At 39.2% G+C, this 13,185-nt stretch overlaps 1 protein-coding gene across 2 annotated transcripts in view; it reads left to right on the forward strand.

The window, feature by feature from the left end:
• LOC115229008 (stress-70 protein, mitochondrial) overlaps positions 1 to 13,185 on the forward strand; it is a 32,805-nt gene that overhangs the window by 18,406 nt on the left and 1,214 nt on the right. Inside the window, exons 8-16 of one of the 2 annotated variants that reach the window (XM_036499072.1) lie at positions 129 to 221; positions 1,090 to 1,299; positions 2,610 to 2,699; positions 3,844 to 3,981; positions 5,592 to 5,696; positions 7,765 to 7,882; positions 9,309 to 9,403; positions 11,202 to 11,352; positions 11,820 to 11,845. In XM_036499072.1, the coding sequence (XP_036354965.1) occupies positions 129 to 221; positions 1,090 to 1,299; positions 2,610 to 2,699; positions 3,844 to 3,981; positions 5,592 to 5,696; positions 7,765 to 7,882; positions 9,309 to 9,403; positions 11,202 to 11,352; positions 11,820 to 11,830 (1,011 nt within the window). In that variant the 3' untranslated portion in view covers positions 11,831 to 11,845. Of the gene's footprint in view, positions 1 to 128; positions 222 to 1,089; positions 1,300 to 2,609; positions 2,700 to 3,843; positions 3,982 to 5,591; positions 5,697 to 7,764; positions 7,883 to 9,308; positions 9,404 to 11,201; positions 11,353 to 11,819; positions 11,846 to 12,818; positions 12,960 to 13,185 lie in introns of those variants that run through there. The other variant, XM_029799436.2, reaches the window with a different exon arrangement.

Below are 13,185 nucleotides of genomic sequence, written 5' to 3' on the forward strand. Positions count from 1 at the left end.
AGCATATTAATATATACATTAGCAATTAAGGATTGCTAGTGTTTGAATGACGAGCTAAACTAAATTAACGATGTAAATACTTCAAATGAAATATTTTAATGTGATTTAATTTCCTGTTACTATTTCAGCAAGGAGTAGATGTGTCCAAAGACATCATGGCATTGCAACGACTTCGGGAAGCATCAGAAAAGGCCAAGATTGAATTGAGTTCCTCCCTGCAGGTATGAGCTGCATTTTGTGTCACAACTAAATCATCAGTTTTAGATATTTCTCTGTATGTATTATGTATTTATGTTATGGCCGTTGCCAGCCTCGCCTGGCTCACGTGCCGGTGGCATGTAAAAAGCACCATCCGTCTGTGGCCGTCTGCCAGCGCCGTCTGGCACCTGTGCGGGTGGCACGTAAAAAGCACCCACTACACTCACGGAGTGGTTGGCATTAGGAAGGGCATCCAGCCGTAGAAACACTGCCAGATCAGACTGGGCCTGATGCAGCCATCTGGCTTCCCAGACCCCAGTTGAACCATCCAACCCATGCTAGCATGGAAAGGTGGACGCTAAATGATGATGATGATGTTTGGACTAAAACGTCATTGATATGGCATTCTGTCAGTTAAAAGGATGAGGGATCCAATCAATGGAACAGCCTACTTGTGTAATTAATGTGTAGGTGGCTGAGCACTCCACAGACACATGTACCCTTAACGTAGTTCTTGGGGAGATTCAGCCTGACATGGTGTGACAAGGCTGGTTCCCTTTTAATTACAGGTACTACTAATTTTTGCCAGCTGACATGAAATGAAGCATCTTGCTCAAGGACGCAACAGATATGTGGCAGGCTTTACACTGTTTCCATCTACCAAATTCATTCACAAGAAACTAGGTGGCCCAGGGGTAATAGTGAACCAATAGTAAACACTTGCCCAAGGTGCTGTGCAGTGGAATTGAACCCGAAACCACGTGCTTGTGAATTGAATTTCGTAAATATTGTTTCTTGTCAGGGGGATGCCCCGGAAATCATGAAAATGCAAGATTATTCAAAAGGTTTTCCTGTAAATTGTAATTTATTATGATTTTTGATTTATTTCAGACTGAAATTAACCTTCCATATCTTACCATGGATTCTTCTGGTCCAAAACACATGAATTTGAAATTATCACGAGCTAAATTCGAATCCCTTGTGGAAAGCTTGGTGAAAAGAACCATGGCTCCATGTCAGAAGGCTCTTCAAGATGCAGAAATAAAGAAATCTGACATTGGTGATGTTATTCTAGTTGGCGGAATGACCCGTATGCCAAAAGTAAGTTGTCTTCTGCAACTCTTCCCTCCGCACTTTCGTTTGCTTCTCTTTAACCCTTTAGCATTCAAATTAATATGTCATAAGTAATCTGTATTCATTTTACATTTTAAAAGATTTATCTGATACTAGCAGTATCGCCCGGCGTTGCCTGGGTTTGTAAGGGAAATAACTATAAAGCATTTTTAGAGAGTTATAGCCAAAAAATAGCAAAAAATGGGGAAAAAATGATGGTAAATTTTCTTTTGTGAGTTAAAAAGGTCGAGTTGCGTCCCCTAGACAGTCTGTGGTTTGTGTTTCTGATTCTCGACCCCATGTCGAATTTTTTCAGAACTGGGGAAACTTTTCAAAATTTTCGCTACGTTAGTTTTGAATTATGACATTGGGCTATGTGTGTGTCAAGTTTCATCAGAATCGGTTGAAAGCCGTGGTCAGGGTGAGGGTACAACCTGACAGACACACAGACAGACAAACTGCCGTTTATATAGAGAGAGATTATCTTATAGCTTCAAGATTTGAAAGAGATAATTGTTTATTTTTAGAATGACATTGCAGGGTAGGTGTGAGATACTGGTTCTGTCCAGTTTGAGCATAAAATGAGTAGAATATTCGGGCCGGATATAGCCGGTTTAAACACTAAAAGGTTAAGCCACCTTCAGTTTAATTCTCTGACAACTGCAGTGAACTACCGACACACTGTTTCATTATTATATAGATTTTTTGGTGGATACTGCTTCGGGTCATCTCAAGACTTACCAGAATGATAAAGAAACTTGGGAGTTTTGTCTTTCTTTCTACTTTTTTCCCTCAAAGTCATTGGTTTGCAGAAATTCAAGATGAATGTTTTCTAGGGACTCGCTATATACACTGAGGTTTATATGATTCAGAGTGGAAGCTGATGTTGATCAAATGAGTTGGGTTGGGGGGCTCAGAAAATGTGACAAGTGGCAAGCTGGCAGAAACGTTAGCACGCTGGGCAAAATGCTTAGGGGTATTTTGTCTGTCTTTACATTCTGAGTTCAAATTCCAACAAGGTTGACTTTACCTTTCATCCTTTCGGAGTTGATAAATTGAGTACCACTTGTGTACTGGGGTCAATCTAATTGACTGGCCCACCTTCCCAAAAATCTTGGGCCTTGTGCCTAGAGTAGGGGGAAAAAAAAATGTGACAGTGATGTCAAATCCACAATTGCTCAAGCTATTCCAAAAGGGTGCACGGTACTAATAATTCTGCCAGCTCCCTCCATTGATGATAAATAATAATAATCTCTGAGCTTTAATATAATTATTCACTTTTTTTTTCCTTTTCATAGGTTCAAGAAGTTGTCAAAGATCTGTTTGGTAAAAGTCCTAGTAAATCTGTGAACCCTGACGAAGCTGTTGCTATTGGAGCTGCCATTCAGGTGAGCATCAGCCCAACCCACCTTCAATTTCTGAACCCTTTTTAATTCCAATCTACCTATAAAACCATCTGTACTAAATATTCATATTTAAATTAAAATCTCCCTCAAAATCTCATTGGAACATGATGTCGTGAAATTTCAGTTGGTGGACATGTTAAAACAAGAAAATGTCATCACCATCCATTCTTCATGCTGGCATGAGTTGAATTGGTTTGAGAGGAGCAGGCTGGGTCATGAGCTGCACCAGGTTCCAATTATCTTTTTTGGCAAGGTTTCTGGGGCTGGATGCCCTTCTTAACATCAACCAGTTTACAGAGTATACTGGGTGTATTTTGTGTGGCACCAACACATGTACTTTACGTGACTCCAGCATGGGAGCTTTTGGTGTGGTGCTGCATGGGCATTTTACATGGCACCAAACACTTTGGATAAGTGTCTTCTATAGTCCTAGACTGCTCAAAGCCTTGTGAATAAATTTTAGTTGATGGAAACTGCAAAAGGCCTATCATTCATCTGATGTGTCTGTTGGTTTCCTTGTCTGGACATAGCATGATAATTGTAAACAAAACTTTGCCATCATACAAGTAGTACTGTTTGCTTGACATGTTCTGTGGAAACCCGACCAGACGAGAGCAAAGCATTGCATCGCCTGGAAATGGATGAAGATTGACAGCAGGAAGATCATCCAGCCATAGAACTTTGGCTCTCTGGATTCCATATGATTGATTAATAGCAGCTTGGGAAAGCAGACATTAAAACAGCAATGGTGGTATATAATTGATTTCTTTTTTGGTTTTCATGGCCAGTCTGAGTTGGCGCTTCTGAATCATGCGAGTAACCAGATGCATCCTAGTTTCTGAGTAGAGGCATTGGTTGGATACAAAATCCGACCAACGGTCGCTCATAATCCTATTGGTAGATGTACAGGGTATCCATAAACCACCTTTACAATTTTAAAATTCAGAAAAAAAAATGGAAGAATTTAGAGACTCCAATCTCAAAAGCATTAAAGACTCCTTCTCTCAGTATTCGCTTTTCACCTATTTGAGTTTCTAGTTTGAACTCGATCTAATCTTAGAGTGGAACTCTTGAACCATTTGCAGGAATGTGTATTATTATTATTATTTTCTGTTCTTCGTTCCAGGGTGGTGTGTTGGCAGGAGATGTCACTGATGTTCTGTTATTGGATGTCACACCTCTTTCTCTCGGCATTGAAACTCTTGGCGGTGTATTTACCAAACTCATCAACAGGAATACAACCATTCCAACAAAGAAGAGCCAGGTGAGTATTTACAAGGCATCATTAGAACGGTTAGCGGACCTATGATCAGGGACAGTCCAGCTGTGACCACCCAGCTTTTTAGGAGTATCTTGGACTATATCATCTAATGTGTCCTTCCCTAATTTTTATTAAGGCAGAAATTTTGGCTGCTATTCTAAGCAGATCAGGCAACTGAGTAGAAGCTCCCTTATTGGCACATGCTTTGTCGGTTATATTTCTATTTATTTAGCAGTTACCTTTAAGGGTACACTATACAGAACTTTATGGAATCGGACCCATTTTCTCCTTCAGATGTCTGTATTTGACTGCAATTAGCGAAATTGCACATGTAAGATTAATTAAAATGGGAGATAAACTGATTGTTATTCAAAGAAGTACTTTCTACATTCACTTCATATATATTCCATTCTGTGCTTTGTTTCATTGACTTGTTTAGAGGAGGGGTAGTGTTCGTTCCAAAGCCTTCCAAGGTCTTCTTAACGTTGTCCTATTTACTATACTAAATCACGTGTGTTTAATCATCTCTCTGCACATTATAAGGCAGTTCACTTTAGCTTGTATTATCTCTTGAATGTGTGCATGTTTCTTGGATTGGCATTAAGAACGGCATCCAGCTACAGAAGCCTTGCCAGGTCAGACAGCAGAGTTTGGTGCAGTCTTCTGACTTTCTGGTTCATGTCAAACCGCCCAAGCAATGCCAGTATGTTGGATGAAGGGCATTTTCCCACGTCCTTTACAAGCCCTTCTTGACTCGTGTAATTGGCACAGTCAGCCAGAAGGCTGTGAGCTGGCAGGAACGTTAGCACACCGGGTGAAATGCTTAGCTGTATTTCGTCAGCCGCTACGTTCTGAGTTCAAATTCCGCTGAGGTCGACTTTGCCTTTCATCCTTTCGGGGTCAATAAATTAAGTACCAGTTACGCACTGGGGTCGATGTAATCGACTTAATCCATTTGTCTGTCCTTGTTTGTCCCCTCTGTGGGTAGTAAAGAAATATGTATTTTCTCTGCCGCTAAGTTCTGAGTTCAAATTCCGCCAAGGTCAACTTTGCCTTTCATTCTTCCGGGGTTGATAAATTAAGTACCAGTTACGCACTGGGGTCGATCTAATCGACTTAATCCCTTTGTCCCCTCTATGTTTAGCCCCTTGTGGGCAAGAAAGAAATAAGTTTGTAATAGTTTCATCTCTCTCTCTCTGTTGTTCGGTTGATGATGCTCTCCATCTAAGCTCACTTTCACTTGTGCTCAGCTTCATTGTTGCTTTCACTACATTTCGGCTGTTGTATGCTCCAGCCACCTTCAGGTTTCTTGTGTAGAACTTGGTCGTTGTATCAAAATTCCAATACAGCAATCAAGTTCAACACAAGAAACCTGAAGAAGGCTGAAGCATAGAACAGCCAGAATGTAGTGAAAGCAACAGCGAAAATGAGGGCACCAGTCCGAATAATATAAATTCCCCTCTTCCCCTTTTTGTTCCCTCCAGGGTCATAAAACTAGTATTGCTATTTTTTGGTGGGGTTTATTAAATCAATTTGATCTTTTCCCCATGCAGAAATTTCCAGTTTTCTTACATCATTTTTCAAATTGCTTTTTTTTCTTTTTTACCTGTCAGGTATTTTCTACTGCTGCTGATGGTCAAACTCAAGTCGAAATCAAAGTCCACCAAGGTGAACGTGAAATGGCGAGAGACAACAAAATTCTTGGACAATTTCAGTTGGTGAGTCTCTGTTACACATTGTCTATGTTACACCTTTTATGTTACACCTGTCTGTTAACATTCTTTTATGTCTACCTGTCTGTTACATTGTCTCTTGTGCAGTGCATTCTTTTATGTCTACCTGTTTGTGTTACATTGTCTCTTGTGCAGTGCTGCCTCATTCATGTAAGCCTGTTTATAAACTTTATTCCATGCCAGCAGCAGTACATGGCTTTATCCAAAGTTAAAGAAATTATTAGGAAAAATTACTTAGCTTATGGCCGTCTCATTGATAAATTTTACTCTTATGCAAAAATTTCATCTCCCAAAAATGGCCATCAATTTGAAATATGCCTTCACTTATATGTTTTAAAATGTATTAACTGTTTAGCATTTAACCCTTTAGCTTTTTGATTATTTGGTCAAACATAATGCTTATTTATTGAAATTGGTTTGAATTATTATCTCGTAGCTTCAAGATTTCAATGATGTTGACTGTATATTTCAAGAATGATATTGTAGAAAATGTGTGAGAGACTGAATCTGGCCAGTTTGAACATAAAACCTGTGGAATATATGGGCCTGAAATGGCCAGTTTAAATGCCAAACTGTTAAACCACCCATACCCAGTCCAAATATTCTGGCCTCTCACATCTGCTGCCATACAGTGTTAGCCTAAAAAGTATACAGTCACATAATCAAAATCGCAAGACTAGAAGATGACATGATCAATTCAAAACAATTCAGGTTAATGTATTCTACTCTGCAATTAATTTATCCCTGTAATTTCACTTTCTCTAGAGCTGTAAACTCTACTTAGATAGAATCTGTTGGCCAGTATTAGCAGGGGTGCTCATAGAGGATCCAGTTTGGATTTATAAATCCCCATTTTATCTGTTAAATAATATATAATATGAAACTTACCCAGCTGAATATAAACATTTTAATGCATTGTAAATGTAGAGTCTATCCACATAAAGCCAAATATATGCTCTCTGGTATCTCAGGTAAAACTTCACATCGTTAATCTATATCTTGCTCCTCTTGCATATGATTTAATGGATAAATTTTTAATTTGTTTGTATTGCATGTTTTTTTTTTGTTGTTGTTGTTGTTGTTCTTACTGCTGCTGGCTGTTTTTCCATTATCATTCCACCGTTTTAAGCCATCGTTATGGAGGCAGTAGTCGTGGTTGATGTTGTAGTGTCTGTAATTTACCGTCGTACCATCGACACGACGTTAGCGGAGGCTGGTTGCCGAAAACATTTTGCGCTCTGATGATTTTGCCAAGACCGCGATCTGCTTTCGGTGACTGGTCATCTGCAACGCAACAAACCAGGCCTCTGTGAAAACAATAAACACCCTTGCTCATCAGGTGATCCTGTTCTTTATGTATATGTTGTTGTTGTTATTTGTTGTATATACACTATTGTCTATATGCTGTGGATGAGACTGTAACTTTGAGAGAGATTCGTTATCCATAGTTTGGTTTTTCTTAACCCTTTTAGCATTCAGATTACTCTGTCAAATGTAATCCTTATTTATTCAAATTCATTCGAATTAGTCATGCATTATCTCGTAACTTTGAGATCTCAATGACATGGATGTTTATTTTTAGAACAATATTGTGAGGTAAGTGTGAGAGGCTGGATCTGACCAGTTGGAACATAAACCCATTAAAATATTTTGGCCAGATACAACTGATTTAACCCTTTCGTTACTGTATTTATTTTGAGACGTTCTGTGTTTCTTTGAATTACTTAAAATATAACAAAGAATTTAGTAAAATAACTTAGTTATCATTCAGCTAGTATTAGGAATACAAATTGTGACTAAGGCTTGGAAGATTTTAATTCAAAATTTATAAAAACAAGACATTTGTACTCAGTCAGAGCCGGTTTCAGCCAGGTTGGTAACGAAAGGGTTAAATACTAAAGGGTTAGGCCAATGCAGTTCACTTGTTTTTCAAAGATGTTTTGTCAGCTCTGTTGGGAGCATTGTGGGATTGTGGTTCCTGCTGCTATTAATGCTGTGGTTGGTCAGTTGGTTGTTGTATAACACTAATGCTTTGTTGTCTTCTCCTTTCAAGATCGGTATACCCCCAGCACCTCGTGGTGTTCCACAAATTGAAGTCACTTTTGATATTGATGCTAACGGAATTGTGAATGTATCGGCACGGGATAAAGGCACTGGCAAAGAACAACAGAGTAAGTATCTCTCTCTCTCCATGTGTGTGTATATATATCTCGGGCATGTACCATTAGTAATTACTCAGAGTAGGCAGTTGGCAACTTTTATGTAGTAAAACAGAAAATAAGCAAAACACAGACACGTGATTGAAACTGAGTTGAAAGCAAATCTATTTCTGCCTTTATAGCATGTAAGGAAAACGATGTAGAAATATACGCAGCACATGTACTACAGCAATACTATGCATAGCTTAAATACTGAGATTGAAAAGCAGGAGTGAATTATGCCCACCTAATCTACAAGACAAAAATATTTTGCATTCTATGCATTGTAATTGGGGTAACCTTCATAATTTTATTGAATTAGGTGCATATTTGCCATAAAAGGAAAATGTTGCTGTCAATCTATTTTATTCAAGGTAGGCACTACCTACCTAGGCGATACATCCCTCATATACGAGGGTGAGTCAAAAAGTAATGTCATTTTGTTTAGGACAGGTATAATTACCAACACAGGAACATGTATCATACATCAAAATGAAGTTGGTCCTCTGTGGATCACATCCCCACTTCTCAACATAGTCACCGTTTCTCTCAATAGCTATGTTCCACCTTCGGATGAGAGCATGTATTCCTGCCCCATAAAATCCTGTTGACTGCTCTTTGAGCCATTTCTTCACTACAGTTCTCACTTCCTCATCACTGGACTATCATCTCTTCGGCCCCATGATAGGGGGTTTGAGAAGCAAACATTATTCCAGTGACGAGTAAAGATGGTTTGGTAACATGAATTAACCCTTTCGTTACTGTATTTATTTTGAGATGCTCTGTGTTTCTTTGAATTACTTTAAATATAACAAAGAATTTAGTAAAATAACTTAGTTATCATTAAGCTAGTGTCAGGAATATAAATTGTGACTAAGGTTTGGTGGAAGATTTTAATTCTAAACTTATGAAAACAAGACATTTGTACTCAAAGCCAGAGCCGGTTTCAGCCGGGTTGGTAACGAAAGGGTTAAGAATTGTTTCTCTATCATATATTTTAACCCTTTCGTTACTGTATTCCTTTTGAGATGCTCTGTGTTTCTTTCAATTAATTTAAAATATAACCAAGAATTTAGTAAAATAACTTAGTTTTCATTCAGCTTGTGTTAGGAACATCAATTGTGACAAAGGTTTGGTGGAAGATTTTAATTCTAAACTTATGAAAACAAGACATTTGTACTCAAAGCCAGAGCCAGTTTCAACCGGGTTGGTAACGAAAGGGTTAAAGAAATTTTCAGACAGGTTGCTAACGAAAGGGTTATTTGGTCATACACCAGTATATTACTAAGTTAATTCTATTTCCATTGATGATTAATTACTGTAAATTCTGATGTGTTAATTAATTATTTTTTTTTTTTGTTGTGGTTTATTTCTTATATTTTGTTGTTTGCATTTCCAGTTGTCATTCAGTCGTCTGGTGGTTTGTCGAAAGATGAAATTGAAAATATGGTTAAGAATGCTGAGAAGTTTGCTGAAGAAGACAGAAAGAAGAAGGTACTGTGACAGTAATTGATGCTCCAGCAGGGGCTCCCCTGCCTTTTATCATGTCCTACCTCTCATCATCATCATCATCATCGTTTAACGTCCGCTTTCCATGCTAGCATGGGTTGGACGGTTCGACCGGGGATCTGGGAAGCCAGAAGGCTGCACCAGGCTCCAGTCTGATCTAGCAATGTTTCTACAGCTGGATGCCCTTCCTAACGCCAACCACTCCATGAGTGTAGTGGGTGCTTTTTACGTGCCACCTGCACAGGTGCCAGGCGAGGCTGGCAACGGCCACAATCGGATTGGTGCATTTTACGTGCCACCAGCACGGAAGCCAGTCGAGGCGGAACTCTGAAGAGAAGACGATATGAAGGCTAATTAATGCAGGCACTAGATAAATTGGCTAATTGATATTGATACTAGAGATAGGTTGTTTGAAAGTAGATGGGATGGTCACGGATGGAATGTTTTTGATCACACTTCTAATCCTGACCTGGACCTAAATGACAATGTGGCTCAATATGACCCTCTCCATGGCTACTAGACCTGCTAAGAATAGCAGCCAAGTGTCCTGCAAACGACTCTCCATTGTTTTATTGGTTTACTTCATTCATAAAATAGACCAAAATGTGGTGGATGGAAGTATTGGTTCCACTGCCTGGCCGATTGCTTCTTTGAGGAATAAACCAACGGAAGAGCCTCTGTGGGATTGCTAAAAATTGCTGCCAAATCTTAAAAACATATCATATGGCCTCCAAGAAAAAAATCCTAAAACAGACACTTTGGATAATGGAGCCATTCCATAAAAGACTGGTTCTTAGCAGCTGTTGAGTCTTTCATCGTAGATCTGCAAAATGAAGACTGACCTGGGGTTAAGCAACAATAATTTGATACAAGGAGTTATGGGAATAATGACCCCAGAGCAAGGATTAATTTTGGTGGATTAGATACACTTATTTTAAGTCCTATATTATCTCCAAGAGCTGTTTTTGTTTAACCCCAAGTCAGTCCTGATTGAACATGGTACCCAAAAGCTGCAGGCAAATGTTTTGTTTTCAGGGACCCTGTATCCTAGATTACATTATCCACTGTCCTACTTGCTTTTTTTTTTTCATGACGGTGTTGAAAAGGGAATGTTGTTGGTAGGGGCTACCTTTTCAGTAGTATCCAGAGGAGGGGCTGTATTGATTGGAGAGGGAGCACTGTTAATTTAATGGCTTGGATTCATCATCATCATCGTTTAATGTCTGCTTTCCATGCTAGCATGGGTTGGACGATTTTGACTGAGGGCTGGCGAACCAGAAGGCTGCACCAGGCTCCAATCTTGATTTGGCAGAGTTTCTACAGCTGGATGCCCTTCCTAACGCCAACCACTCCGAGAGTGTAGTGGGTGCTTTTTACATGCCACCAGCATGGTAACAATCACACTCGAATGGCGCCTTTTATGTGCCACTGGCACGGAAGCCAGTTGGCTGCTCTGTCAACAATCACGCTCGTATGGTGCTCTTTGCACCCCGCTAGTACGGATGTCAGTCATCGAATGTGATTTTGATTATCATGTGTTTAATCCCTTTGATACCAACTCACCTGATAACACCATTGCTTATTTCATAGTCTTCCCTATTTAATGTGATTAAAACTCAATCCTTCCATCAAAATTTTGTGATAATTATGCTCGAAACACCAGCAGTCATTTTATTACGGAGTTCATTCGTTTCACCCCGACCCTATCCCCTCAAATTTGTAAGAAAAGGGTTAACTAAATAAATTTGTTTCATTTTCTTTTTTTTTTTTTTGGTTTTTGTAGGAAATTGTTGAAGCTGTCAACCAGGCTGAAGGAATCATCCATGACACTGAATCTAAGATGGAAGAATTCAAAGAACAGTTACCTCAAGATGAAGTAGGTTTTCTCTCTCGTCTTTCATATTCTGTTTGTTTTATTGCAGTATTGATCCCAGGTGGCAAGCTGGCAGAAACGTTAGCACGCCGAGCGAAATGCGTAACCGTATTTCGTCTGCTGCTACGTTCTGAGTTCAAATTCCACCGAGGTCTACTTTTCCTTTCATCCCTTCGGGGTTGATAAATTAAGTACCAGTTACGCACTGGGGTCGATGTAATTGACTTAACCCTTTAGTATTTAAACCAGCCATATCCGGCCAAAATATCTAATCTGTTTTATGTTCAAACTGACCAGATCCAGGCTCTCACACCTACCCTACAATGTTAATCTACATTAGGTAATTACACCATCAAGATCTTGAAGATATGAGATAATGCATGATTAATTCAAATCATTGTGAATCAATACGCATTATGTTTGATAGAATAATCAGAACATTAAAGGGTTAATCCGTTTGTCTGTCCTTGTTTGTCCCCTCTGTGTTTAGCCCCTTGTGGGTAGTAAAGAAATAAGTATTGACGCCAGATAAACCTTAGTTTTTATAAGCTGTTCAACTAATCCCCGTTTCTCTGGTGAAAAACAAATCAAAAAGCATCTGCTGCTTGACACATTATTTCAGTTTGTCTTGTATATTAGGTGGGCATAATTCACCCCTGCCTCTCAATCTCAGTATTTAAGCTATGCATAGTATTGCTGTAGTACACATGATGCATACACTCCTACAACAACGTTTTCCTTATGTGCTATAAAGGCAGAAATAGATTTGCTTTCAACTCAGTCTCAGTCACGTGGCTGTGTTTCGCTTATTTTCTGTTTTACTACATAAAAGTCGCCAACTGCCTACCCTGTGCCAAGACTAGAAGTAGGTTCCAAAATCAACTTCATGCATGCTTGAGAGACAGAAAATGTGGATAAGTCCTGGAACAAGTATATTCTTTTCATTGAATTGTGGCCATGCTGGAGCACTTTCTTGTGGGTTTTTAGGTGAATATATATCAATCCCACTACTTTGAATCACTTTATATTTTTCTCCCCCAGAGGGACGTATCATAAGGGGACACTTGTAGACGCTGTATAAATGTGTCATTTTTTGAGTTTGTTTACCAAATTCCATTTACAAATAATTTGTCACCCAAAGGTTAGAATAAAAAACACTTACACAAGTTGCTTTGCACTGGAATTGAACTGGGATTCATAAATAGTTGCATGGCAACTCATAAGGATCAGTTTCCAAATTTCTGCCAAATTTATTCACATTATTTAATCCTGCATTATCTCATAGCTTTGAGATTTCAATGAGGTGATTTTTTTAGAATGACATTGTAGGGCGGGTATGAGAAGTCAGATTTGGCCAGTTTGAACATAAAATGGGTAGAATATTTTGGCCACATGTGTCCAGTTTGAAAATACTATATGGTTAAAACCACTTGTTTGGCTGAACTCTCAAAGACCTTAGAAATAACGTCAGTGATGTTGTTATTGTTGTTGTTAGAGTGAACTAACGTTTGGTGTGTTTTATTGCAGTGTGACAAATTACGGGAGAAAATTACCAGTTTGAAGACCGTGTTAGGTAACAAAGACCAAGAGACGGGAGAAAGCATCAAATCTGCCACCAATGAATTGCAGCAGGCGTCACTCAAGTTATTTGAAATGGCGTATAAAAAGGTGAGTGTTTTTTGTTTCGATTGAATTGCAGGAGTGGCTGTCTGGTAAGTAGCTTGACTACCAACAACATGGTACCAGGTTCAGTCCCACTGCGTGGCACCTTGGGCAAGTGTCTTCTACTATAGCCTTAGGCCGACCAAAGCCTTGTGAGTGGATTTGGTAGACGGAAACTGGAAGAAGCCCGTCGTATATATGTATGTGTGCATGTATGTTTGTGTGTCTGTGT

The sequence above is a fragment of the Octopus sinensis genome, unplaced genomic scaffold, assembly GCF_006345805.1.
Source record: "Octopus sinensis unplaced genomic scaffold, ASM634580v1 Contig11558, whole genome shotgun sequence".
Classification (NCBI taxonomy): Eukaryota; Metazoa; Mollusca; class Cephalopoda; order Octopoda; family Octopodidae; genus Octopus; species Octopus sinensis.